This window comes from Euwallacea fornicatus, chromosome 10, assembly GCF_040115645.1.
Source record: "Euwallacea fornicatus isolate EFF26 chromosome 10, ASM4011564v1, whole genome shotgun sequence".
Classification (NCBI taxonomy): Eukaryota; Metazoa; Arthropoda; class Insecta; order Coleoptera; family Curculionidae; genus Euwallacea; species Euwallacea fornicatus.
The window spans coordinates 250,238-278,161 of NC_089550.1; the positions used below are offsets into that span (position 1 = coordinate 250,238).

At 33.9% G+C, this 27,924-nt stretch overlaps 1 protein-coding gene across 2 annotated transcripts in view; it reads left to right on the forward strand.

Moving 5' to 3' along the window:
* The first annotated feature begins 1,499 nt into the window (after positions 1 to 1,499).
* The window catches only part of kay (transcription factor kayak), a 51,196-nt gene continuing 24,771 nt past the window's right edge, over positions 1,500 to 27,924 (forward strand). The window contains exon 1 of one of the 2 annotated variants that reach the window (XM_066286887.1): positions 1,500 to 1,647. In XM_066286887.1, the coding sequence (XP_066142984.1) occupies positions 1,519 to 1,647 (129 nt within the window). In that variant the 5' untranslated portion in view covers positions 1,500 to 1,518. Of the gene's footprint in view, positions 1,648 to 18,254; positions 18,519 to 27,924 lie in introns of those variants that run through there. The other variant, XM_066286888.1, reaches the window with a different exon arrangement.

The following is a 27,924-nucleotide window of genomic DNA, read 5'->3' on the forward strand; positions in this document are numbered from 1 at the left end:
TTGCAATTTCGATAACAGTAAATTCTAAAGGGTTTGAGTTATAGTGAAATTTTCCACGACAAATCGAAACACCAGATTTGTGGGTAACTCAGAAGTGAAACAATATACAGAGGCTTTATTTTAAATGAAATTGTTCTGATACAATTTATTTCCTTGAAATAGATCTAGACATTTCCTAGGTATAAGGCAATTAAATAAAAGATTTCAAGCTTTTGAAAATGTTCTTTAATTCCTCAATTGCCAAAAAATACATCCCGAGATATCGTCAAAGCGACTAAATAATATTGCAAAGACAACACTAAAAAAACAATTGAATTGAATTTGGTGGAAACAGATTGAAAATTGACAATTTTGCAGGGTATTTTTCTTTACCTTGGGCGGCATTGAGAATTATTTTCAACATGAGTATTCTTCTATGTTTCTGGAAGAAACAGACCTTCAGATTTCATTTTTTAACGAAAATCGATCAAACGCATTCCTAAAATACGAGCTCTTAAACATCACGGAAAAAAATGCTGCTTCGACTATGTTTATCCAACGATAAATAAGAAATTGCCACGTTCAAGTTGACATTAAAAAATTATGAAATGGATCATATTACCATGACGAGAAAGATAAATTTTTTTTCCCGGGGATAAAAACCATGTTTTTGCCTATATCAAGAGTTATTCGGTAGTAGATTGGTATTGTGGGTTGAAAATCTAAAATGGGTGACGATTTCATTCAGATACTATTTCTTATACGAAATTACACTCGTATTCTTTCCAGAAAGTATTTGGATTGGTGCCCGTCAGCCGTTAGGCATAATTTTGATTATTTAATTTTTTTTTATATTACTTATTGACTCTTGCATGATTATATGGTAGTAGACACATAAAAAGAAAGATTTGCAGAACAAAACTTATTGAATCTCACCCAGCTATTGATGAAACATTTTTTATCTTTATATCATTACTTTGATTTGATTTGACCACAAATTTAACTTATATTAAGTTATCATACTTATATAGAATACGTGACCTTAATGTGCATGTTCTTAGCTAATTTCGGATGGTTGACAAATAATAGGCTTATACTCCGGCCGATTATCACATATTATGGGTAACCATAAGAAAACCAGTGAGTCATAGGGGAAACGTCCTTGGCTGACGCCATCTTTGTCTACTACTAACGATCGGCGCTACAGCCTACATTCGCCGATGTTCGTGCAAGTTCGCCCTATTGCCTTGCGTTATTGGCTGCAGCCCTCTTGTTTCCTCCGGTTATTTTTAGTTCTGACATCACAAATCGGTCGGTGGTTCTGAGAAAGGGTATCCCTATGGTGGTGACTCATCCCGAGAGCATTTCTCGTCTCGAACAAGTGTCCGTGACCTGTCAAATTTGGTAAATAAACGTGATTTTCAGAAAATAGCGGGTTTTCCAGCGCGTTCGCTAGTTTGCTACGGTGACAGCTGTTTGTTGTTTGGCTTCCAAGGCCGTCTGATTGCTGTGATAGCTCGTTTATACTCTTAGTTCACTATGATAGTAAAACTGGAGATGAGCGATGGAATGTCAAATCATTCGGATTTTTCGAATGACAGCGAAAATTCGCAGGAGTCTACTGCCGAATTCAGGATTGAAAGTGGGATTTTAATCACCCCTTCAACGGTAAGTCTTTTTGCTTTAGAATCTGAACGGTTTTTGTGATTTTTGTCTATTACCGTGTCCAGGAAACACAACTTTATGAACAAGTAACTAATCGTTCAATTTAGTTGAAAGCAACAAGCTGGAACAACTCAGCTAAACACAAAAATATAGTATACTATGCAACGAGCACCAAATACTATTTATTCCTTTTTTGTAACTATAACAATTTTGAAATAGTAAAAATAGTTAAAAATTCGATTGTCACGAACATTGAAGCTGAGCAGTTAATGTTTGTTTGTTTTGCCTCGTTGCTGTGGATACTGGCACGAAGTTGTGGGAAATGAGCTCGTTTCCTTATTGTCACGTACGCAACTGGTAGGCAATGAAAGTACATATGCGGGACTCGAGTTTTTCCGATACCATTTTTAAATCGGTAACCACGTGAAAACCCAACGGTCGTTGGAAAATCAATTTTTGTGTGCGTTAAAGTAACTTTACATATTTGCAAGCAGAAATTGATACTTTCCCGCATGGGTGCAGAACGCATCATAAAGTGGCATGTGTCAATATAAAAAAAAATTGTGACAACGTCAAGCAAGCCGTTGGACATTTATATGCGTGCGGTAAAACCGAAGATTAATATTTTGCCGTACGCTAGGCTTTAATTGTTTACTTACAGACGACAAGAAAGTTAAACATCTCGCTCAACACTCATACACACAGAATTTTTTAAGCTACCGCTGTTAATTGGCACTCTCTCGCACGTAGTTGCATGTGGAAACTTGTATTTTCCTACACTGGACAAAATGTTTTCTCACACTTGAAGTGTATTTTTTATACATATAGAATTTGCCTTCCTTTCTCGGTCCTTACATTAGACAAAATATGAAGAACTTGTGGTTTTTTTAATTTTTAAGGAAAAATGACATGAAAGTAATTGTAGTTTTTGATCCAGTTCAAAGTTCTTCCAGTTATATAAAACAATTGTTCAAAGAAAAAAAGAATTAAAGTACATATTTTTATTTAGTCAGGATAGTCGAAAATTATTGTTCCTAAGTGGTTCGGAAAAAGCATTTCCCGCATTTTCCCGCTTGCTCGAACTCCACTTCGCGCCCCTTTTTCCCACAATTATTAGAAAAATATTAACTTCCAATTAACTTGCCGTAAAATTGCCTTTTCGTTTGCAATGTCGAACTGCATGTGGCATTTTAGACTTTTTGCCGCTTGCAGACGAAATTGTCAATGCCTAAAATTTTTGAGGCCACCGTACGTGAAGTCGTGCCATTTATGTGCGTACGATAAAATCTTTGCCGCAGGTGTGTTTAAAGATTTCGGCTCACGTTAATAATTAAATTTCCAAAACATACCGAAGTTAATAAATATGCACTTGTACAAAAAATATACCTAACACGTGCGAATGTGTATTATCGTAATAGACGGCTGACGAAACTCCGCTTCGGCTTTTGGAGTCGACTGTGATCAGCGAAATGCGGATAAGCATCAGTTCTGTAGTTTTGGGTAAAAACAACACAGTTTACACTATAGTTTCCTTTTTAGTAGTAATGTAATAAAGACTGATATCGGAGCTTGACCTTATAAATACTACCTACCTGTGTGCGAGGCTCTATCTCGATTTTTACCAGGTGTTTTAATTACTTTGCTTTTTTTGAACTTCGGCTCGCCCATGCTGGCTACCCGCCCGATCATCTATGGTAGAGCCCTTGAGATATTAGAGAAAGAAATAACAAAGAAATGAAATGACCAGTTATTTCCGTGTACAAACGTCCATAAGTATCTAGATACACGTGTATCCTTTGGCGAATCTTTGGGTAAATTCATGCCCATCTTCGAAAACCTCTTAAAGTAACAGGTGCTATGTAGAATTTAAGTGGGTGGTTTAGGATAGTAAAACCAACCCGAATCAAATGGAAATTGAAATAATCCTCTCACATTTCACCTTTATTTCGTTGTTGATTTTTCGGTTGCTGCGAGTTTTTTCTTATTTTTTCCTAGACTTAGCTTCAGTTACTTTTCTTTCCTTCGTGATTTTTATTTAGGCGCTTTACCTATCCTTTCTTTTGAGTTCTATTTCCTTTTTCTTGATTTCGTCTTCAGTTTCTTCCATTTGGCTACTCGTAGATCGATGCATCTTAATGGTATCAAAGTAGCAAAAGTAAAAATAGTCTAGGAATGCAATGGGTTAGATTTGCCCTCTGATGGTATATCAGTGAAGAAACAATTTGGTACAGGAACGTCAGCCGGTCTGTACTCACATTATACGTGATACAAATTTTTTTTTGATATTACCTCGTCATACGTCATAAAATTAAAAAAAAAATGCTTTCTATCAAAACATTTAAAAAAATATGTAGTTCTATTTAAAGTTATTTCCTTGACACTTAAAGCGGAAGATGTTGAGTAAAAAAAAACAACTTTGATGTTATGTAATAGCCTCAACAATGTCATTTTACTTGATCTTTAATTCATTAAAAGTCGTTAATAAATAAATGAGTTATAGCTTTGCTCGTTTCGTATAAGACGGCCAGTAAAAGCTTTTAATTAAAAGAATTCATGATAGATTCTTTAATATATCGTAATTCAGCTAATTGATGAAATAAGATTGAGGAAGGCTCATACGTTTAAGTACGTATATGTAATAAATGCGTATCTATTTTTCCTGCTCTCTGCATGACGTTTTATGAATTTGCGATGCAGTGTTTACATCAGCATTTACCCAGCATTAGGACTTAAACTACAACCAAAACATAATGGTGTACAATAAATATTCTAACTATTTTGTGTTATATTTCGTTGATTTAACTTTCACTTGTTTCTTAATAGCAGTTATCTCTTATCGAGATTGTTTATAGAATTTCAGACAATGATATGTCTGTTCTAACAGTAAGGTAAATCGATCACGGGTCATTAGAAACATGCGCAATATATCGATCGCGACGCCTTATCTATATTTGTGACTCCTTTTGACTCTCCCCAAAGGGTTTTATGATCTGTCAGAAGGAAGCTGTGGACGAAGTTATTTTCCACGCTTCACTCATAATTATTGTTGATTGAGTTGATATAAAATATCAAGATAAGTCCAACCATCGGATTTGCCATCGTTTCATTTATTTGCTTTCATTTAGGACAATTTGTAATTAAAAGTAACTACTTCAGTAAACAACTCGATAAAACGCAGTTAATCCAGTTATTTTACTTGATCATGATATCAGTATGCATATATTTCGGGTAGCGACTGGTCAACGCATAAAGATTTTGTTTAGTTGCCCTCATTTAAGTCCAGTTTTCAAAGAGATCGTTTCCTTGACCGTGTCGATAATAATGGAAAAATGGAATTCAATTGGTCAAGAGGTTGTTTATTAAGATTTAAGCGTCTCCTTGGAATAATGTAGTATAAGTTATTGAAAAACTAGCATTTAATCTGTTTAGACTGTTATAATTTCTGGAAAAGTGATGCAGTTTGCAAAAATGTCATAGTAAGGTGTAAGTATTAAATTATGCTTATCGAATGAATTATCTCTGATTATGCTATTAAAAAAAACTGAGTCACTAATAAATACCTTAAGTTAACTTTCGATTTAATTGATAAAATAAATGATGGAAATAACAACTTAAACCAAAAATTGAAGATAATTTTCAGGATAATTGTGTTTACGATATGTATTATCACGCGGTGTCTTCCATTAAACTGCAGGGCGTGTTCTAGTGTTACAACTTTTTTGAATCTTTGATTATCCTTAAAAATAATATTTTTTCTAGAAAAAAAATCGAATAAACAACGTATAGAAATATCGGAAGTAAAACGAAAAGTGCCATCGAAGTCACTAGTTACAGTTACAGCTTCGCAGTTGCCGTTCTGAAAAAAAAATTGTTCTGCTGTGCTATATCAAGAGGCGTAAACGGAGTGTTTTGTGTCTGAGCCGTACAACCACGACCCGACAAAGAGACAAGAATGTCGGTGGAAACGGGCACACTAAAAAATGGAATTTATTTCCTTGTTTTTTAATTGTTGATTTGCAACTGCCAATGAGTTCCAAAAACACGTTAATAATTCGTCTCTGGGTAGTTTTTCCCATTAGCAACAGACCAACTCAAATTATAAGTGTTCTCATCTGAAGAGGAACATACCTTAATTAATATAAATTTAGATAATCCATCAACTTCGTCGTTATCTATATTATAATGAGCAGAACATTTGTCAAATTCAATGTGTAGTAAATTAATATATCACTCCACAACGTTATATCTTTCTCCTGCTCAAAAACAAATAATAAAGTTTTTTGGAGGAATTTCCTTGAATCGTAATCTTCAAATGACTTGAAATAAGAAGAATTGAAATAACTTGAATTCGAAAATATAATTGTAGCATATTGTGTTAATACAATGTTATGTTCATTGTAATGATAGTAATATTTCCCGTAAGTTTCAACGAATTTCGATCCAGTCTGATTGGTCCTCCAGTTGAAGTTCCGTGAAGTTTGGCTGGGTATAAATTTGCGTTTACCTAACTTGAGAGTATAATTGACCTTAATTTTGAAAAATCACCAGGATTACCGTGTCTTCGAAATTTCAATTTAACTTTAATTTGATTAGATGCTCACTATAGTATATCGGACGTAGGATATAAAAACTGGAACGTTTTGAATTGCTAATAATTATTTCTCCTTGGGAGAGCCATAATAAAAGCACCAGATGCTTTTTAAACAAACTTTTCGAACCGGTGCATAAATACCTAATTAAGTAAATATAACATTACATTTTTTGTGCTATTTTCATTAAGACAATTTTTAGATTTTTATTTATAAGTTCAGCTGCCCAGATGGTCTAGTGTGATATCCTTCTTAGAAAGTATTAAAAGTCCCTCGAAAAATTCGCGTATTGATAATTCCATGGATTGTAATGATAAGCTAGTAATAATGCTCACAATTTTACTATATGACATTGAAAATAGAACAGCCTAATATCGGTTTTATTTAACTATTTTTTGCATTTATTTGTACAGGTACTAAAAACACTCAGTCTTAACCACATTCAAGCATTCTTTTTTGTGTTGTTGGAACGTTTTGAATATTCTCGTAGTGTAAACGTACTAACAATAGTACGGCAATGTGAGATTAAAATATTAGTTATTCTGATACAGTGTCCTTCGAAGAATTTATCTCATTTATTCTATATGTTTAAAGCCACAAAGCAAGGCTCGAACACATCTGAGAGATTATAGAGAGAAGATTGCAAAATTTATTCCATCCTTTGTACCGCTGGACAAATAACTTGTAATGAAATTTGTTAGAAAGACATCAATCACATCGATAGATCGATGACTCTTCAGGAATCTATGCTAAGGAGGAAATTTAAATTTTTTACGAATTATTTAGACAAATGAAGTGGTAAAAATCGAAAGAAAACCATTATAATTGGGTGTACGGGTTTTTTTTTATGTTGGGCAGTATATTGAGTACGTAGATTTTTTTTTGAGACCCATATCTATATAGGCATTTTCGATTTCGTCGATTTCGATGTGAAATCCTCAGTTTATTGGCAAAAAATTAAAAATATCTTCTATTTATTTATTACTGGATTTGGACGAGCTCAAAACCCAATTCGCTTTTTAACCATTTTTCTTCTCGTGTGAGATCGATTAAATTTGGACCGAAATAATAAAAAATGAAAAAAAAAATTCCTTTTTTTATGCTATCGACGATATGATTCAGGATATCTAATAAAATATAGGCTATTCCATAAAAAATTATAACTACAGTTAGTTGTGGCCAAATCATACGGTACACGTGAACTGAGAAAAAAATCCACGTTCACACGGTTCAATGGAACATTATCGTGCTTAATACGTGTTAATATACGTATAATATATTATTATTAAAATTATTTTTCGCTTATGCACTTGACGTAGAAAATTTTAAGCAGAGCAGATGTCACAAAATCTTTGTGTCTTTGATCGTGTGCATTTGCTTGTGCTTGCGCCAAAGATCATTCCCGTGATCCGAAATGCACATATGTATTGAAATATTCGAGCCATCCACTTAGAACATAATTTCGATTTTAACGCGAAGGTATCAGAATCCAGACCAGACGCCCGTAAAAGCGACGCCATTTCTGGCATCAGACCTGTCGTCGCGACGCACGGCGCCCATGAACATGATTTATGTTAAAGGGTTTGGGTGCTAACTTATTATTACGGTAAATTCTGTAGATAACCATCGTTCTGAAGCATTAATCTCTAGTTCGTGTCAGAATTTCGCCGACCTATGCAATGGAAATTAGGGTTTTAACAGCTTTTACTTTGTATTAATTCATGTAACAGCTGCTCCAATTAGACCTTATTTAAAAAGCACCAACGTGCCCATAGGGTCAATGGTCAGAACGGTATTTGAACCCAATCGTTCGCAGCCACCATGTGCTTTAATTCCGAATATGAGTTCCTACCACCAGTTCTATAATGTGACTTAATACGGGGTTTATTAATAATAATTGTAATGTTACGTTTAATATATTGAAGGCAATTTTCTTCTTGTAATCTTATCATCAAGAGACCAGTTACAGAAAATGGCAACATTGCTATTGAAACATTTCAATCTAACTCATTAGCATACCTACTTATTTATTTATTCCCCTATAAAATCTAATTTCGTCCTGTGCGGACTGCCCTTTGTGCGTCGAGCGTCGGTCGTGTGTGCATTTTCACCCTCGCTTTCTCCGGATGGCCGTAACCTCCCCTAAAGTTCATTAGAGAGTTGGAGGAAATTGCAGCGACCTTGGTGCTGATCAAAAATCGATAACTCACCCTATATAATAACGCGAGAATTCGACAATGCCTACAGGATTTTCTGATTGTGATAGAATCGAATGTTACATATCGGTAGAAGTAATTTTGGGCTAGTTAAATATACTATTTACGATCTTCTTTCTTGTCGGAGTAAATGTAAAATTCACTATTTGTTCTCTCTGTCCTTGTAACAAAAATACTTACATTTATTTATATAAAGAAACATTAATAAAATGAAATGAAGAGAAACAAAATATTTGGAAATGCTCCAATAGAACGTTCGAAGGGAAAAGGAAGCGGGGATTGTCCTGGGAAATAAAGGGGGTTTAGAATGATCCAGTTGTGACGATTATCTTTCTATCTTGCCTGAACTTGTTGAAGTCTTTCACTTATTCTTGGCATGTCTGTACGTGCGTATAGTAATTAGTTTAAACGCCTTTTCTTTGTGATCTGTGTCGTTGTTTGCATGCATTATTTAGTTTTTTCAGCTGCATTCGCCCTTACTATGTGACATTATCTTGTCCGTTAGTGTCAAGACGTTCAATCGTTTTCTCAACCTGTTTCTATGACAGCTGTCACGTGTAATAAGTGCAGCATTATCAACGTGTTACAATATGTATGGTATTTTGTCTATATGTTCCTTGTCCTTTAAGCCACGGTTGTACCTATATACCATGGCAGTGTACATTATGAAGAAAGGGTGAAAGCGGCGCTCGCTCAGGAAGCCCTTATATGGGAGAAAAAGGGAAGGAAAGGGTATCGTCAATTCGTACGTTTAGTTATCTCCTCTTCCGTAGGTCTTTGACAACATGAAGTGGGTATTTTAGCGTTTGGAATTCTTATAATTTGTGAAAGAAACCACTGTGCCAGACGTTGTCAAATGCTTTATTAATGATTATAAATAAACATGCTAATCTTTCACCTTTTAAATGGGTTATTCGTAGGTTGTTAGTGAAAAAGAGAGTGGGTTAGTAGTCGAGTGTTTCCGTTTAAAACCAAATAAATAAAATGGTATATGTTTTTCAATCATTTCCCGAAGGCTGTTTTTAAATCAGTTTTCAAAAACTTTGTTTAGTACTTACTGCCCATAACGTAACAGGTCTGCAGTTTTGTGTTTGTCTGTTGTCTGGCCCATTGTTTAGCATACGTATTACTCTCCCTCTTTCCGCGTTTCTGGAACTTTGTTGTTTATAATACAAGTTGTTGAGTTGGTTTAGTACATGCTCGCGAGTTTCTGGAGTTTAAGCTCTTCAGAACTATACTTTTTATTTTTCCACTCCTGTGTTTTTGATGCGGCCTGCTGCTTCATTATGTTCTACGCCTGTAATTAGCTTGTACGTATAGTCTAATGGGTTGTTGTTAAAATAGTTGTCGTACCAGTCGTGCACCAAGTTCCAGATGCGTGTCCGGCAAGTCCGTCACCTTTATCTTTGTCTGTGTAATGTTCTCTTCCACCTTCGTTAATTATACCAATGGTATTTGTTTTTCTGTATCGTGATAGTTTTTTTTTTATTTTTTGTCATTAAGATGTTCCTTTGTCTTAATCAAGTTCTTGGCATGCTTCCAATCATTTATCCTGTCGATATTTGCGTGTCAACGTCTTTATATTTCTGTTGGGGGTTGATTGTTATTTTATTTTTTTTGTTTTTTGATCGATGAAAAGTTTATTATCAAATTCTATTCTGCCTACTAACAGAGTAGTGGCATTTTAACTACAGACAGACAGATGTTAAACATAAAGAATAAAATGATTCTTTTACAACGTACGATTTATTTTTTTCTTTACCTGCAGTAATAACTCGTACAAGACATGACGCAGGAACTCAAGTTTACTAAAAGAAAAAAATTGTAAACTATAAATTGTGTTGTATAAATGTAGAGGCAATAAAGACTAGATATTTTTGAATTTATGTTTTATTTTTTCCCGAATTAACCTGTAGTAAAACTGCTTTTCCATTGCAGTTTTTCATCAGTTTCAACGTCCTATATAGTTTGTACATTATAATAAATCTATAAAAATTACTACCTTTTCTTCCTTCATAGTTTTACGCGTTGAAAAAAAAAGTTTTTAATGATTGTTTTTAGCAAATTTTTTTATTTATTTTCTTTTTCACCTGAAATGTTTTTAAGTGTCACAGGTGTTGACGTAATTATTATCCAATTATGTGTTTCTTAGAAAATTAGACTTGAAAAGTTTTTGCGTTTAAACAAACCTGTTACCTACCCATTTAATGAACTAATGTCATACTTTATCATTGCGGTATATTTTCACAATCGGAAGTGATTAACTTTACAGGAAATACCGTGTTTTCCCAGACAGCTCGGCATTTTATTTAGGTATGATTAAATTGTATCGATATTGCCTTTTCTTGGTAGCAATAAAATGATCATACTACAGTCTATTTATTTTTATTGTCTAGATATTCACCATTATACCACATTTTCCGCCAAATGATTTCATTTATTTATTGTTATTATTTATTTTATTTATGGAGTTTTGTTGTATTCATTTTGAACAAAGAATGTAGTGTCAAAAAACAGAAACTTAATAAAATGTTGATAACTTATGCACAGTGATTCAATTTTAATCCATTGCCTTTTAGACGATGGCAGGTAACTGCAACATAAAACGAGTTTATAAGAAAAGTTTATTTCCCAAACTCATATCAACACATTTTTTTTTCCATTTTTCGTTACAACTTTTCCAATTTTTTCAGGTATTTGGTTCAAATTTTGTGTGTACATACCTCATGACCGTTATTGAATTATTTGAGACCAATTGATTAAGAGACAAACAGAGATGAAGAAATTCAACTGAGCAAATGGCTTCTGCTCCTCTGCATGTAAAGAAATTGGGTTAATTCAAGTTTGAAAAATAAAATCTTTGCAAATATGTATTCAGTCATGACCGGTGGAAGCACACCTTTTACAGTTCAAATTAAAGGTCTCTGGGGTATCGTTGTTCGAAAATCGAAAAGGGGATTGATTTTACGTTAGGGCTGATCAAATTGGGGTTTTGGCTCGTTTAGCACTCGGTGACTCGGTTTAGCAACCGATAGAACGAGTTTTTGTGCTTATTGCCTAGAATATATTTTCGGATCCAGAAAAGTTTTGTAATCATTTAAACTTTCCTTGCAGACACTTGTGGGGCTGGTAGCTCGGTCTAAATGCCACAAGTCGTGTCAGAAGAAGAGTGCGTTTTTGACATAGATTTATAGAAAAGCATTCAACAAAAAAATGAGTACATATCGCAATATAATTACGAATAGAATAGATTTATTTTTCTATTAGTTAACTCTGAAGCTGCTCATTTAGGACACACAGCGTGAGTCCTATTGATGTCTTTATGGTCTACTGATACAACGTCGAAACTCTGAATAAGCCACGAAAATATGTCACGCACATGCATATTCTGAATTACGATGATGAACGAACTTAGTAATACTATAATACATAAGATATGAGTATACGTGAGGATTCAACGATCAAGTTCCAAGATATAATATATAGTGTGCTTAAATTAAGAACATATTTTTTTATTGGATATTAGAACTTTCAAATAATTCATTTGCAGTGCGTTATACCAATGGCGAAGTGCATGTTACGTAACTTAATTAGAACAATTGCGTGTTATTGAAATAATTTTGGAAAAAAGATAATTAATACTAGTACCAAACAAACTTATACCTTGGCTTTTCAAGTTCAATTGCAAGCAAGGGTTAGCTATAATTTTTTCCAAAGGTGTTGCCAAAACACAGTGACAAAACCATTTATTTCATTAAATGCCTTTTTTATCCTTGAACTCAAAACACTTCTTTTTTCAAACATATTTTATTTTGAGAACGAAGAATTTTGCATACCCTTAGTGTTGTAGCATTTGTTTTTGGCATGAAACCTTCGATGATTCAGTTAGATGTTCAATCTCATGGATAGTAGATACTAATTAGGATTTTCCACCTTTCGCCATTAATACATACAAATAATATTAAAGCGCTTAATAATTCATGGTGCAGTAGCAGTAATTGTTAATTTAACTACGTAAATACATTATAGATAAAGGATAAAAATAGATCTTCAAACGTAGATTTAAATAAAACATTTCATTTAAATGCAACTTTTCCACTAATTAATTGATCATGCATTTCAAGCATTGAATGGTGATAATTCTTCAAGCTTCTTTACATCTTCTTCATAAAATGGCATTTTTCAGTCAGAATAATTGTAAGTGTAGTTCATCGAACAACTGTCTAATTACTTCAGTTAAAAGACACCTGACTCATAACCACTCTGAAAAAGACACAAAAGTCAAATTTCCACCATTTGCTTTTCAATTATCGCAATCATCTTGCCGTTAGCTCGTCATGGTGCCATGTCATAGTCCTTTAACTTCACTCACCTTTACTTCCTCCAGAAACACAATATAAACATCAATTTATTATTTACTTTTACGGACGTTCGCTTCCTAAGGTCAGTTTTTCTTTAAATATTTATCTAATTTATCTACACACAATAAAACTCAAATTCCGCATTTGCAGAAAAACTAACTACAAAGTTTGTTCCACGAAAATTGTTTTTTTCCCTGGTATACACAAGTATCATACGCACATCATTATACAGGATGTTAATTTCAAAACAAGCCTTCCAAAATATCTGTTGATCGTTATTATATTACTTAAACGCACTTACTTAATTAAACTTTTTTATACTTAAAATTTTTCTCCCAATCAATAAGTATATCGGGTGGTTCTTTTGAAATGAATGTTCCGTGTAACTGGATCCATAGGATATCCAAGTACTATAATATTGATCTGATTGCTTATGGATATGAAGAAGTGTTATAGCTAACAAATTCATACCATCTTTTACAAGAGCATACTTTCTCTTTTTCATCGTCGTTTGCACCCTTTTTATGTAATTTCCCCTTAAATACAAGTTCTGAAGAGAATCCCTCTCTCCTTAGTGATCATAAAACTTAAGTAAATAGCATAAAATTGTAAAATATCGAAGTCAGAAGCATCATCGCTTCTTGAATTACATAACCAACCCCGAGCCATAAAAATAAATAATTCACCTCACTTTTATGCCTAAGAAAACTCGCGAAATTGCCAATAACTTTCCTTTTTGCCACCGACCACTTACCAACCTGAAATCCAGGGAAGGAATTTCATATTGCGTTCACGAGGGCAAGGGGATATCGCCCCCTCAGTCGACGAGGGCAGAAATGCACTCTGTCAAATTGAATAAAAAATGGGTTAGGGAGGGTGTCTGGCTGTCGGCGGGGGTGGCGGTCACTCACTGGAACGATTCCCGGTTAAGTTGAGGGGAGGTTTTAGCACGATTCGTCTTTTTATGCGTCTGGAGTAGGATTTCGTGTAAATAGACATTTTGTAATTTGAATTTTATATCTGAGGGGTTGCTTTTTGCCAAATACCCAGGGTTGTCTCCATCTAATAAATCAAGTGTTTCTCATTTATCTATTTCGAAAAATATAACGATATAGTTAAATTTATCTTAGTATTAAAGTTGATGGTTTTTGATATACAAGGTGTCAAAATTTTCCTCGTTTTTTCAGTGTTGTCTAAAGTCTTGAGAATTTTTTGTTCTTTTTATTGTATTGTATATGCGTCGAACTGAAAACCAAATGAGCTAATCAAATCAAACTTAAGGAGTTTGGATAAGCGAGTTTTTTTTAACTATGCGCTGAACTGTCCATTGTAAATAATGTTAAGAGTATGCAATGAAAAAAAGACTAATTTCATAATATCGCTTTTTCGAGACACTCCGTACGTTGTCTACTATTTTAAAGTTTATACGCCCAGCATGTCTTTCTACAGTTCACATATTAATTTGTTTTTGTGACATTAATGCTAAAAGCAATATCGCTTGATTACACAAAAAAATCATTTTCAAGTCTAATAGTCATTTTCTGATTTTTTACAATGATTAATAGACATATTTCAGTTTTTATAGCCACTCAAAATATAGGTTTTTATTGTTTTACTATTTGGATTAGTGAGGAAAACATAACTAAAATTTCGTTTTTCAGGTTCTGCCAGTACCACGTTCGTATATTCCGTAATAAGAATTTTAAATACCCATTTCGCGAGTATGGAATATTTTCCATAAGCTGAGAACGTAAATTTTCAATTTTATAATTTCAAAATAATCATATCTAATTTATCTTTTCTTATAATTAAACTTCTTAATGCTTTGTTTATGTTTGTAAATGCAATTTGCCTTGTACCATTAATAAATTTGTTCCATTTGTACACACAATACAGGTAAGAAACATGACAATAATATTAAGAAAATTCAACTCTAAATTACTGTTGATCGGTGTTATTATATTATTGAGACACCCTGTGTACTGTATTACTTGTCAAACTCGACGCACTGAGACCCCGCGAGAAAGCGAGATTTTCTATTTAACCATTTTTAATTAAGAGATTGTTTTTTTTTTTAATATATTTTGGTAAGAGTTTTAAAAAGCTTAACAGTTGCCAGTCTAATTAATATATAAAATACAATAGATTTGACTGTAATTTAGTTTCCATCGAATGGAATCAAAATGGATTTTTACGTCTCATCCTCAATTGTAAAACGCTTACTATGACAAGGTTATGATATCTAATTTGTCAAGTTAATCCTGGTTTAGTAGTTGTTCCCTTTGTTATGAATTTGCTTCCGAATTAAGTTGTCAAAAGTCAAGAGTCGTGTGCCAAGTTTAGTGACGCAAACATTGTCAGGCACTAAGTTTATGTTTTGTACAAATCGCGGTATATTTGGAGCAACAGTTACAGAAACTTCCAACACTAAAAAAATGACATTATCACCTCTCTCTCCAAACTACTTGAAAATTTTTGCTCGTCGAATCCAATCAAAAATTTAATGGAGCACTTAATCAGTATTATAAAATATGTGCGGGCTCATATGATACACGCTCATAAATCCCGAGATCCTTTCTACGAATCATCAAAATTTCCAAGTTAATTTCCTTCCGAAATTCCGATAATTTCCTCCTACGTTAAATCCTAGAATGCAAGTCGATTATCTTCGTTTAACTTTTCCTAGTATTGTGATGTTTTCTCTTTCTACTGCACGTAGTATACCTTGGTTGTTAAAAAATTTAACTTGTTTGCGTGCCTGGAGAGTTTTCTGACTGTCATTGAATAACGGACCTGATCATATTGTTAGCAGAATGACTAATCAAAATACATGTTTAATACTAGGTTGTTAGTTATTATTGAATGTTCAGAATTATGTGGATTTTGATCCATATTGCGTTTACCAAATAAGTAAAGTTTACATATTCAGCGGATTTGCTATGGTCACGTGCACCGGGAGTACCCAGTTTCAAGCAAGATTGCAAATGTGCAGTTATTGGGTGTCATGTGCAATGAACATATTGAATTTTCTAAGCATAAACATAGGAATCACTATTTGATGGTTAATAGGTCACGATTTGCCTATGAATAATCATTATTTATATTATAATATTAGGACCCACCGGTAATGAGTGAAATGTGGTTTGAGATCAGTCTTCGCAACCGTCTTCTTTGCTGATTAAAATTATTATCCTCCTGACTAACTTAAAAAGAAGTTAATTTTCACCAAAGACTTAACTTCCGATGTTGGGCCATTTAAATTAAATTCGCCAGTTGTTTAACAAAGTTTTTGTTTCACTTTTTTTTTATCATTGCGCTGTTCAGATTTTTAACTAAATTTCAAAAATTTTTTGTTGGTAATTATTCAAATATTTAAACTACGAAAGTTCTAGCATTTTCAAAAATGTTTTCTATGCACTTGGGCGTTCGAATTTAACTATGTTTAAACAGTAATTTGTAGAATGATCGATAAAATTAAATCGTTAGCGCTTCGGTTTGGAAGCTTTGTGAAAAAGGTATAGAATATGCCGTACAAAATGTATAAATAAAGTGAATATTAACACTAGGACTTAAAGACGAATCTTTCACGAGCTAAATTTTGAAGACAGAAGCAGAAGGCCTGTAAAAATTAAAAACCCATTTAAGTTACCTCTAAAGCTGAGTTCCCATGGCTCTTGAATTCGACAAACTCTCAAGCCCACACAGATCATACATAAAAAATCCGCTTAGACCTTTATTTTGTTTGTAATGCTTCTAATGAAACTTTAACGTGAGGTGACACCAAGACTTCATGACTATCTTCTTCACACCTATGTACTGAATATGGAACAAAGAACTGTTGTAGCGTTAAAAACCAGAATGCTTCTAATGCTGGGTTTCCACGTAGCGGGGAGATTTCGCTGCGGGATCGGTGCATCTTACCTGTCCGACACTCTCTTGACATATCTCTAAACGCAGAAAATTTCAACTGTTATTTATATAAATCTAATTTGTTGTTTTTTCAAAGATCAATGAGATCCTGCAGCAAGTATTAAGTATTTTTAACTACCGTGAGTTTTCAGAACTGCATTGTCTAAGTTAAACAAGAGATGTTGAATGAGTATATGTGTAGATAGCAAATACAAAAATTCATGTGCGCTTTTCAAAAAGATTAGAGGATACACTCTAATCACAAACTAAACATCTTCTTTTTAAATTAATAATTTGTATGCGTACTTCTTCCTGTTATTCAAGTGGATGTTACTTCATAATGCAAACAGTAAAACAACTTAAATGGCCCATGTGTGATATTTTAAGACTTATTTTATGCACTTAATAGATATTTTGTCTTTGAATTTGTTATTATAGAAACGTAGAAGCAGAAATGTTTAAAAACTTGTCGAACCAAGAGATTAGGGAAAAGAGAAAAAAGTTCAAGTTTGTAAACTTTCTTCAGTTTATAGCATTTCGACACAGTGAAGCCGTGGAAAACAGTCGATTGAAGTTCAAGTATATGAAGGATATTTTATATTTTAACATAATAAATCCGAGATTACGTTTACATTTCAAATTTTTCGAGTAAAATTCCTCAAATTTTTTTGCCGTCATATATAAGTTTCTTGCTCACACAGGAAATTAGTATGGTACCGTCGCGAAACAAATTAAAATCCCTCTTATTCTCAGAAACAATGGCTTATACTTAGTTTTTGATACTGTATCATGGTCTAGCACAGCGACTTGAAGAAATATCGTCTTCTGAGAGGGTGTAGCATGGTTGGTAGTCGTTCTGATGACAGTATTGATTTATTACAAGTTTGTAACAATGAATGGTTAAGTATGTAAGCACGCAAGTATGTATGTCAATAAAAGGTTAGGCAGAATGAAGTATTCGTTTTATGCTTGTTCGGTTTTAACTAGCGACTAAATTTTTAGTCTTTTGCTATCATCTCTGTTATATCAGCGTGACATTTAAAAAATAAGGTGATGGGTCGAGAAATGGCATCAAGCATAGTAATGATCTGTGAACCATTGAGCTGATTGCACTAACGGTGCGAAGGGCCCAATGGTTGAACGTGTGTAAAAATTATGAAACAATGATCAAAATTACGATTTAACAATCAAACGAGCAAAAGCTTCGTTTTATCTCATTTTTGCGTAAAAATTTAAAATCGACAAAATCTTGAAAAACCTGCTTCTTGGCGATATTCGCATAAACTCCCCATACTACACAAACCCAGTTTGAGCGAAACGGTGAACGAAAAATTTTCGGAATACATTTCACATTATTTTATCCAGCGCGTTCGTCGGTCCCCCTTTCCGCGTCCAACACGCGCATTCGTGACGTCACTTTCCCCACGAGCGGGACAAAGACCTCCATACTCGCATAGTTAAGTACGAGAGAGACAAGACCAATCGAGCGTGGCCAACCTTGATTGTCTTAAACGGTGGTTTTAAAGCGTGTTGTTCGCGAACTCTTGCCACTAGTTAAGCATTTGTTTCATTCAATACACGCGCGATACAGGATACAGGTTTTCGAGTGGGTTCGTCTTATTGCCTAACTGACAGTTCGCGTTGACATTTGAAAAGTTGTGTTTTAGAACGCGGAATAGTTTTTGGCCGACTTGATGTCTCAGCTAGTGCCCTATTTCAATTTCGGTCTGGACGATAGTGATTTATTTGACGGCGCCATGTATTCTGAAAATTTTTTGGGAAAATCTGGAGGAAGAATGGTGAGTAAGAAGGAGCTTCTAGCGTTAAAGCCAAGCCCAGATTTGTTGAATTAAAGTCTCCGAAGATATCAGTTTCCGGATCAAACACTTTGAGTTTTGCCCTCAAATTGATTTTAGAATTCTAATTCAAATGAGATAAAGTTTATTTTTAGCGGTTTTCTTAATTGAAAAACGTTTATTGGTCCGTCGTCTATCTTACGCAATTGTTGTTAAAAAGCGATGATTCATGCCGTCGTATCGTGCAATAGTAAATAAATAATAATCCAACGGTACTTACTAAATTATTTTATGAACATGTTTTTCTTATGTATAATTTCCCTGTTTGCATTAAGAGTTCAGATTTTGTTAGTTCAATTTACATTAATTGGGAGATAACGCGCCGAGCGTTTGACGTCAGATTATTTTATTATTTATCAATGAATTGCGGTTCATGATAATGATATTGTCAAACAATTTACTAAGTGAGGCCTTGATGAAACACGATTATTTCCATTTTTTTGCATAAAAAAGATGTTTCCGAGGATTCATTATTGCGCCGTTGCCGTCGAAAACTCGAGATAACGCGTGATTTTTCGGATTCGTCAAAAAGAGTTGTTGGTGACAATGGGAAATTGGGAGAAAAACGTTTCCAACCTAGTTACCGTTTTTTGCTAAATTCGCAAATGCTATGTAGAATCGTGACAGTGCAACCAGAAGACAATATGTCACAAACCCCTATAGCAGTTCAATAATTTTATTAGGAAGCTAGGAAGGTGACAGGCTGACATCCAGTAAATAGCCCTCTTGCACTAACGCCTCTTGGTTCTCATGTCGTCTCTCTTATTTTCAGTTAAGGTGAAATTTGGACTCATAATGACCCTCAAAACTATTACAAAACTGTTTGATTAAAATAGGCAAACACGTGAAAAGTTATAAAACACGAGTGTGTATTTTTATCCTATCTTTTCTGGAATTTGCATGGTGATGTGTTAAAATATGTGTGTTGTCGTTTAACGTACAGCCTTTAAAGTTTAACTGCGTAGCATAAAGAGTATATAAACAAATTTTTAAGACAACAACGCTTTCAAACAATTTTTGTTTGCTCCATGAATGTCCCACATCAATTCGGCTTTAAATTCGATTTTAACTGTGACATTTCGCCTGTAAAATGAGTGAAGCTACGACATACAAGTCACGTTGTCTTCCACAGCACTATTGATCATGAAGGCCGCACGACTTTCCTCTGCTAGATTTAGTTCCCTTAGATTGCCAGTCGAATTCCCGTAAACTTTTGTGAGCTTTTGTAGTTTTATCAAAATCTGCAGTGGTTTATTTTGGCGAAAATAATTGTCTTTTAGGTTTCTTTAGATTTTATAGAAATGCTAGCTCTTGGTCTCTATGACATTTTTTAATATCAAATTTTTTTATCTGCTGCCCATCGACAGAGTTTTGTTCGTTTAGATTCTTACTAAAATCATTGAGAGATTTTTTTAAGTATCTCTCAGACCTGGTGGTTTCGTATACACGCGTCATCCTTACAAATATGTGAGTGTTGAAACAGTTTTATAACCGCAGGTAAAGACAACCCTAAACCTTCCTTATCGGCACGGAAGGTTAACACTAGGATCAGCCCGTACCCAGAATTAGAAAGAGTGAAAAAACGACAACACGACTAAATCAATTTATTTTATTGCGAAGGTCGATATTTTTTGACAAAAAAGTTTAAACCAAACTGATGCTGTTTCACACGTCCCATAATAGTTCCGTAATATGGGGCAACGTGATGCATGGCAGAGAAAGTCGGGTTTATGGTTATACCTTCAGATGATGGCAGAACAGACAACATAGAAAGTATATATGTTTTCAACTTTTTATGCTATGTTTATGTACTGTTTCCCATCATAATATGAATTCAAATTTGTAAATTCAATCATTCGCAGTCGACGAATTGACATCGTATATTCTTTTCTCTCAAAATCAATATGCAACTTTCAGAGTTAATAAATAGGTTAACATGGAAATATAAAGCTAACTATTCATGACGAAACTGTGGGCGTGTAGAACATAGTTGTAAATGTCACCCTATATTCAGCCGCGTTGCCAGTGACAGTGGTTACCACTTTTTCGTCCTCCAGAATCGCCTTTATATCCTAACTAATATCTGTTAACACCTCCTAACACCCACCAGTGCACACATACTAATATATTAACGAAAGTTATCAAGACAAGCGAAACCATTCACCCCGACACGACAATTACCCTCCTGAGGCTCCAAGTTCGTTCCATTTTGATCACCTCCATCTTCACCGTCTCTTTGCGATTTTTCCTAGAATTCAGTACTTTATATTTTGCATATCCAAGCTACTATCGTAAACAAATATAATTAAGTAAAGGGGTCGCAAACAACGCAAAATTGTGGCGACTCGTACTGTAAACCTTAAAACTGACCTGAAAGGTGCTCTAATGAAGGTAGATTGGATATCGCTGAAGGACAGCATATTTACTATTTTTAATTACACAAAGTCAATTCGCAATTTGATATATTTGTTTTTTTTAATGCAATTTTAAACTGGTCATTTCACGTTAGTTCGGTAATTCAAGTTTCACTAATTTCAGTAATCAGGTCAGGCGATACAGATTAGTTCAGTAGTTGAAATGAAAATTCTTCAAATCTTGATTTGAATAATAGAATTTCTTAATTCTGAATTTTGATAAACAATTTTTTGGCCCACTTTTAAGTATATCGTCGGTATATTTGTCGTGCGAAGATAAGCCGAAGATATCACATTCGAAGTTACGTGTAATGCCTGTTTTTCCAGTTACTCTATTTTTTCCGTCAGCAGAATGAGTTATATACAGTGTCCGAAAATGGAGGACAACAATGCATTGGTTACTTGACTACCTATAGCAAAATCGTGCCACCGGAACGTAGCATGTTCGATTGCGGTTAATCGTTTAATAATTAAGTATTTTGATAGTTATTAATTATCGCTTGTGTCATGTGTTGTTTTAAAAATAACAGTCCTTTATTCGAGGAAAATTATTATCTCTAATTCGGGAACACTACCTGCTCGCTCAGTGACAGAAAATGCTCTTTTCGCCACTCGTTGATCAATTTACGATTAGGTTCTCGGAGGACCTCTTCAATTACGATTGTTCAGCTTCAGTGTAGTTTAAATTGAATCGAGAGACTAAAACTAGAACGCCCTAAGCTACGAATTCTTCGAAGACATTCCAATATGATGCGAGATCGGATCTTTCTGAAATTGACTGTCGCTTTTAGGAGTAGTAAATTGAGCTTTTTGATCGTAATATCACAAAAAAATTTAATGAGAAATATTTTTGTGCCCGCTTTGGGAATTTTCCTAAAATGTAATTTTTTAATTTTAGCTTAAACCGCAGCGTTTAAGGTGTGAATGTTGCCCGTCGATTTTGCACTGAATTAAGGGTAATTTAAACGATGCAAAGACACAAAATTAATTGATACATATTATATTGGATTAACATTTTCGCTAAACCCTCGTCGAGGAATTTTACTATAATTGAAATTCATATAGCACCATTAAAACATTAATACAGTTAAATATAAAGTCGGGCGTCAAATCGTGGTTAAACAAAAGCATCTGTGACCCCTCCGGCCATTGTATGCAAAATCGGGGATTGTTTGCTTTATGGTGTCTTTTCTTTGTTAATATATCCTCATATATGCATATGAAGTTGTAATAATGCGATACACACCTATTTTGATCATACAATTAATCTTAATTTTACAGATACCTACTTGTAAGCACTTCAAATAAGATTATTATAAAGTTTTTTAACCTCATCGGACTACTCGAGGGCACAAATTTTTGTATTTTTGCGCTCATTTAACTTCGTAACAATTGCGGTACAATCAACGCCACATGCATCTTAATGCCCTTATTATTGTTTATTATCAAAAAAAGAAATTTAATTAGATGTATTAAGGTATAATTAAGCAACAAGTTACATGTAGATTATTATTGCTCGCAGTGTCTACGTCGGTTTTGGCGCAATTACTGGGGATTTTATTCTTGTTTTAGCGTGGGCAGACCTACCAGATTAGCTCAATTAAAAAATTAAACGTTATTTATATTCCAGTGCACTCCAGATAAAACACATGCCACTAAATGAAGTCAATTTGGAGGCCAATAAGCCGGGCAGTTTATGGACTGTCCTACCGTAATAATTAAGAATGAGGAAAAATGTATTTGTGTCAGGTCGAAGCCAGTTTGTCCATGGTTAGAGACATATGTAGATAATTAAGAAAGTTTGTTTAGTACAGATGTGAATGTGTCTGCTATCAAAGAAATTGGTGTGGAGTATCGCAGAAGTCAAATAGGACTGTTTCTTACATTATTTTCACAATTTGTAAAACCTTAATTACAAACTTGTTAAAACCAAGGATTTTGTTGACACCTGCGTTACAAAAGTAAATTGGGTGGCAACTATTATGGTTCTTGGCTGCTAACAGACACCACTAAGCTCTCTAAAACTCATGGTTAAACTCTTTGATGACGTTTTATATCTCGAATTCTGTGTCTTTTGTACGATACGGAACTTTGTTTTTAAAGTTTCTTTCCTCGTTTGAAGGATTTTTATTCCTTCCTTTATTTTACTATTTCTCTAACGATTTTTTTTTAACTGCCGTGATTGGCGGCATACTATTTAGGTAAGCAACCTCAAAGACATTGACAAGAGCGTTGGTTTAGTTGTAACATAAATTTGGATGCGAAAAATAGAGATTATCTTAAGGATCTTTCACCTCGACACATTGGGTCACTGTAACGAAGTAGTTTAGTATCTCTCCTTGAACCAAGTTATAGTCTTCATTCAATAAAATCTAGACTATTATTGATTTAATTTCAATTAGTGGTACGTATGATCCTTCAATCGGTATTATTTCTGTAGTTCTCCGCTCTTGACCCCTGATTCCACAAGGTTTTTTTGTATGTTTTTAAACGAATTTCTTATTTCAAAACTAACAAATATTATATCGTTTTTGCAGGTCCTTCGAGCTGATAGCGAATTGTTGTGAATTGTTGAAATTTGTGCGTTCAAGGTTGAAATGTCTTCATTGGGTATATGATTAAAAATAGATTTGGTCTGGTACATATCAATTTAAAGGAGTACACTGCATCGATTTAGATATAGCGCAAGGTATTTCCATTAAAAATGTTCTCTCAATTTTCGCCAGGCTTGCTAAGGAGAGCAAACCATTCACCTGATCCAGATAGAGAAGAGAAATGACGACAATTACGAGAAAATATCGGTTATCTCCGCTGGAAAATTTCATTTCCCAAATTAAAATTCTTAGTACCTAACTAAAGTCATGGTTTAGAAGATCTAAATGTTTTCTAGACGTAAACGACCTCTTCCAAAACCTTTCATGTTGAGTCTCCTAGGAAAAACTTCTAAAAAGAGGGGAGAAACTTTCATCTACAAATTCGAATTTCTCTGTGATGTATTTAATTAGTTTATGTTAGTTCAGGTTGCTTATGCAGAATGATTCGAACTTTTAGGATTGTTGTGAATAATCTGGAAATATTCTTCCCAGAGTCTCTACGGTTTCCGGCTAACTTGTTGAAAAATATCTACATCAAGAAAATGGAGCCAACAAATTTCAAGTTGGATTAATCAACCCTCTAGTCGTGTCTCACATTTTAAAACAAATATGTTATCGACATTTAAGCAGTGCGACTAGCTTCTTGTCAAAATCCTGGCTTTCTCAGTATCGAGAATCTAATTGGATTTAAAATTGGAATAGCTCTCGTTAGAGCCTCAAAGGAACATCCAACGATTCGATTTCGGCCTAATTTTAAATTGGGTTAATACGTTCTGATTTGAATTTTCTCAATTTACGCAACATCTTCCAGAATTTTTGAGTTGTTTACAATCACATACCTTGGATGTTCCAACAAAATCATTTGAACTTGGTCCAAAAACGAGCAAAAAAATGCCCAAGGAGCAAATTGCATTTTCTCTCTAAAAATTCCTTTTATAAAATTTCCTTTTTTAAAATATCCTATCTAAATGAATAATTAATTATTCGACTCTTTTACTGCTCATTTATTATTGAGTGAGGAAGGGTATGGAAAATATTGGAATAGTAATAATAGTGCCGCATTGAGAATACAGTGCTGCATAGCGGCAGTATATTGCTCATTTTATCTTCGTCGACTCATTGATTTACAGATTTTACTGTTTTATTGAATTTCACCTTACTACTGACCTTCAGATATTGCTACCACAATATAGATGTTACTTCATTGAATAATTGTTTAGCATCTTCAGAAAGACATTGTATAATCGATAAACTTAACAAAAACAGTCAAGTAAACCGGATACCGGTAATTCCAAGTATCACCTTGTAATGTCTACAGTTGAAAATTCTTGCAAAACCAAAATGGCAAAAATACGTGCCGAAATAGGTGAAAGACAGTGTCCGTATCTCGGTAACTACCGAATGATGTTGCGAAATATGAATTTTATCGGGTCCGATACACAGCTGCGTGACTAATTTTTTCAGCTATGCCTTTTCTGGGTTTTAACAACTGGGTGCAGTGTGCAATTGCGCGATAACATTAAAAATTGCTATTGTAATCGGCATAGGCGATAATAGACGTTGGATAATGCGGTTTTGTTAAACAATAGTTCAAACAAAGAAACTATGTATGTCTAGATAGAGCGACTGGTCGTGAAGTTTTAATTGTCGCTGACGTCGATTGATATCGCCGACCAACACTGAGAATTACTGTTCTTCGCTTTTACTTTTATTGTCTCACCAGGTGTATGGCTGTTGTACAGAAATTGTTAAACACTAAGGTCAAGGCTGTTATCATGTTATAACAGAATCTTATTGACTTCCTACTCGTGTTACCAGGGTTTGTCATTTATTGTGAAATTTGCAAAATAGGCATTTTGGGTCACGTGCACCTTCAATTTTAAATTTATTAATTTTTGATGAATAAAATTGAGAACACAGCTTTTAATACTGGGACTGACCAGAAACTCGTTTCAATCTGCATTACGTGTAGAGAAAAGTATCAGCTTTCTATTGATAAATGTGGTGCTGAAGTATTAAGTAAACATTCGTGGACAATGTTGAGTTGTCGTATTTGGAAGTGAAAACAGCTTCTAACTCTCGAACTTCTGGAACTACTCAGAAACTTGGCCATCTTCTTGAAAACTGTACTTATTTGATAATCACAAGTGTATTTTCATATTTCTTTTACATAGTTGGTTTTTTCATGGATCACGAAACCACGAGCCATAATTTCGAAATGATCAAACTTTTTTTCGTTTCCGCTCATTTGTCGGGATCTAAAGTCACACGTAGTTTGTGGTCTCTTTAGTCGCTCTCTGGTTTTCCCTACCGGTTTTCTCCTGCATTCTAAACAGGTATATACATACAGCTGAATATAATGTCAAGTTTTTCAATTTAAGTACTCTTTTTTATCTTCGTTGCGTATAAGGTATCGACAAATCAAATGCCATGAAAATGTTTGAGCTTTTTATCGTAAGTATTAAACAGCCTAGGTACCAATAATCAAGATATTTACTGCTAAACTGAAATAGTTCATATGTGAAAGGTTTTGCTGATGTTGAGTTTTCCTGCCTCTGTTGCAACGAGATTCATCAGTTCGTCTTAATGTTCCATGATCTTTACACGAAGAGTAGATTCTCGAAACATTTTTTATGAGTTTACCTGTCATTATTCTTTTCACTATAGATAAGAAAAATTTAGAGTTTTAGATCTCGGGCAGTATGCAAAAATGTTTTAAGCTACTAATTTTTAAATAATGCATATTTTCATTATCACGACTATTCAATTATAGTCATTACAATTTGAGCTATGGGAAAAAAACATTTAAAGTGTTTCCCTACTCGCTTTTTCACCTGAAGACAGTTCCTTTAAGGACAATGCAAATATTGGCTTCACATCATCAGAAAAATCTTTAAAAAATGCTTATTTAAATTGTTTTAACGAAACGTAAATTAACCGGCCGAGTTGAACTTTAAATTATTCTTGTTTGTCTTTATCGTACCTGGTTTGCAGTGGCCTTGTTCAGGAATTTCAATTACATGTTTTCTTTTTGTGTATTTGTTGAAAATATAATAATAAAAATAACAGTACCAAAGTTATAAAGGTAGGGACTGCATAATAGTATATTGTATATCAAGATTATGAAGTACTATATTATGATCCGAATGTCAAGCTTAAATCTCGAAGAACGGAAATCGGAGGGATGTAAGACGTAAGGGCGTAAGTAATTCACCACCGCGGTGTATATTCTATTTTTTTTTGGTACTAGATTTAACTAGATTTTTCGAATAACAATAGACTTACTAAGTTATGTGAGAATATTGATCCTTTTTGTATTTAAATTTTTCGACAAGTAATATAGACGTGATCTTATATTTCCAATAAATATTCTATGTACATTATTCTTTCCAGCTTACGGGGTTAATATATCAATGTCCTGGTAATTGTATAAGGTGGATGATCTTCCTACAAATGGAGAAATCGATCAATGTTCTGTTGCGAATTCATCATTTTTACAGAAACTACTATGTTGGCAAAGTTGCCAGAAGTTGGATATAATGACATTATATTTCCCTTTAGTATTTTTGGCATCAACTGCACAAGTTCTTTCTCCAATGTTTATATGTATGATGTTTTATAGAACTCCCGGTCTAGGATTTATTACAACACATACTATGAATTAAATATCATTACTATCGTTCCTACTATGTTGGAAAGGTATGTTATTATGTAGTTACAATAATGCATCATAACATACTAATAAGAGTTAAAACTACTAAAATTACATCGATTTTCTTGACAATATGGCGAATGAAAAATTTCCAGTTTTATAGGGCATATCTTGCTGGACTTGATAAGATGCCGTTGTACCGAGTAATTCTTGCAAAAACGATTATTTTTTAAACGTCTATATTTTTTGATATTTTTCAAATTAACATAATAAATGAACGAATTTTCCCATATGGCGTTTCCTAATTCTCATTATTAAATTGTGTGTGCCCAAAGATTTTTTTAGTGTAGCTACGCGTTAATTCATTGTAATGTATTTATCAACCAAGTAAATATCACCACGCTAGGATCATGTAAATAACACTTTCATCAAATTGGCACAAGAACAAACTATCTGGTTTGGTTAGTGAATTAGTCTGTCAACGAATTGGCGTTATTTTAAAACTTTTAAAGCTTCAAAACTGTGTTTCAATTACACGAAAACAACACTGTTTTCTTAAAACTCAAATTTAACTTCTTTTTCGAAGATTCACATTTGATGTATGTTTACCAATTTTTTTCCCAAACCTATGCTGTCCAAAACAACTACAGTTTTGAAAAATAAGGCCAACATTGTAACACGTTTTAAAA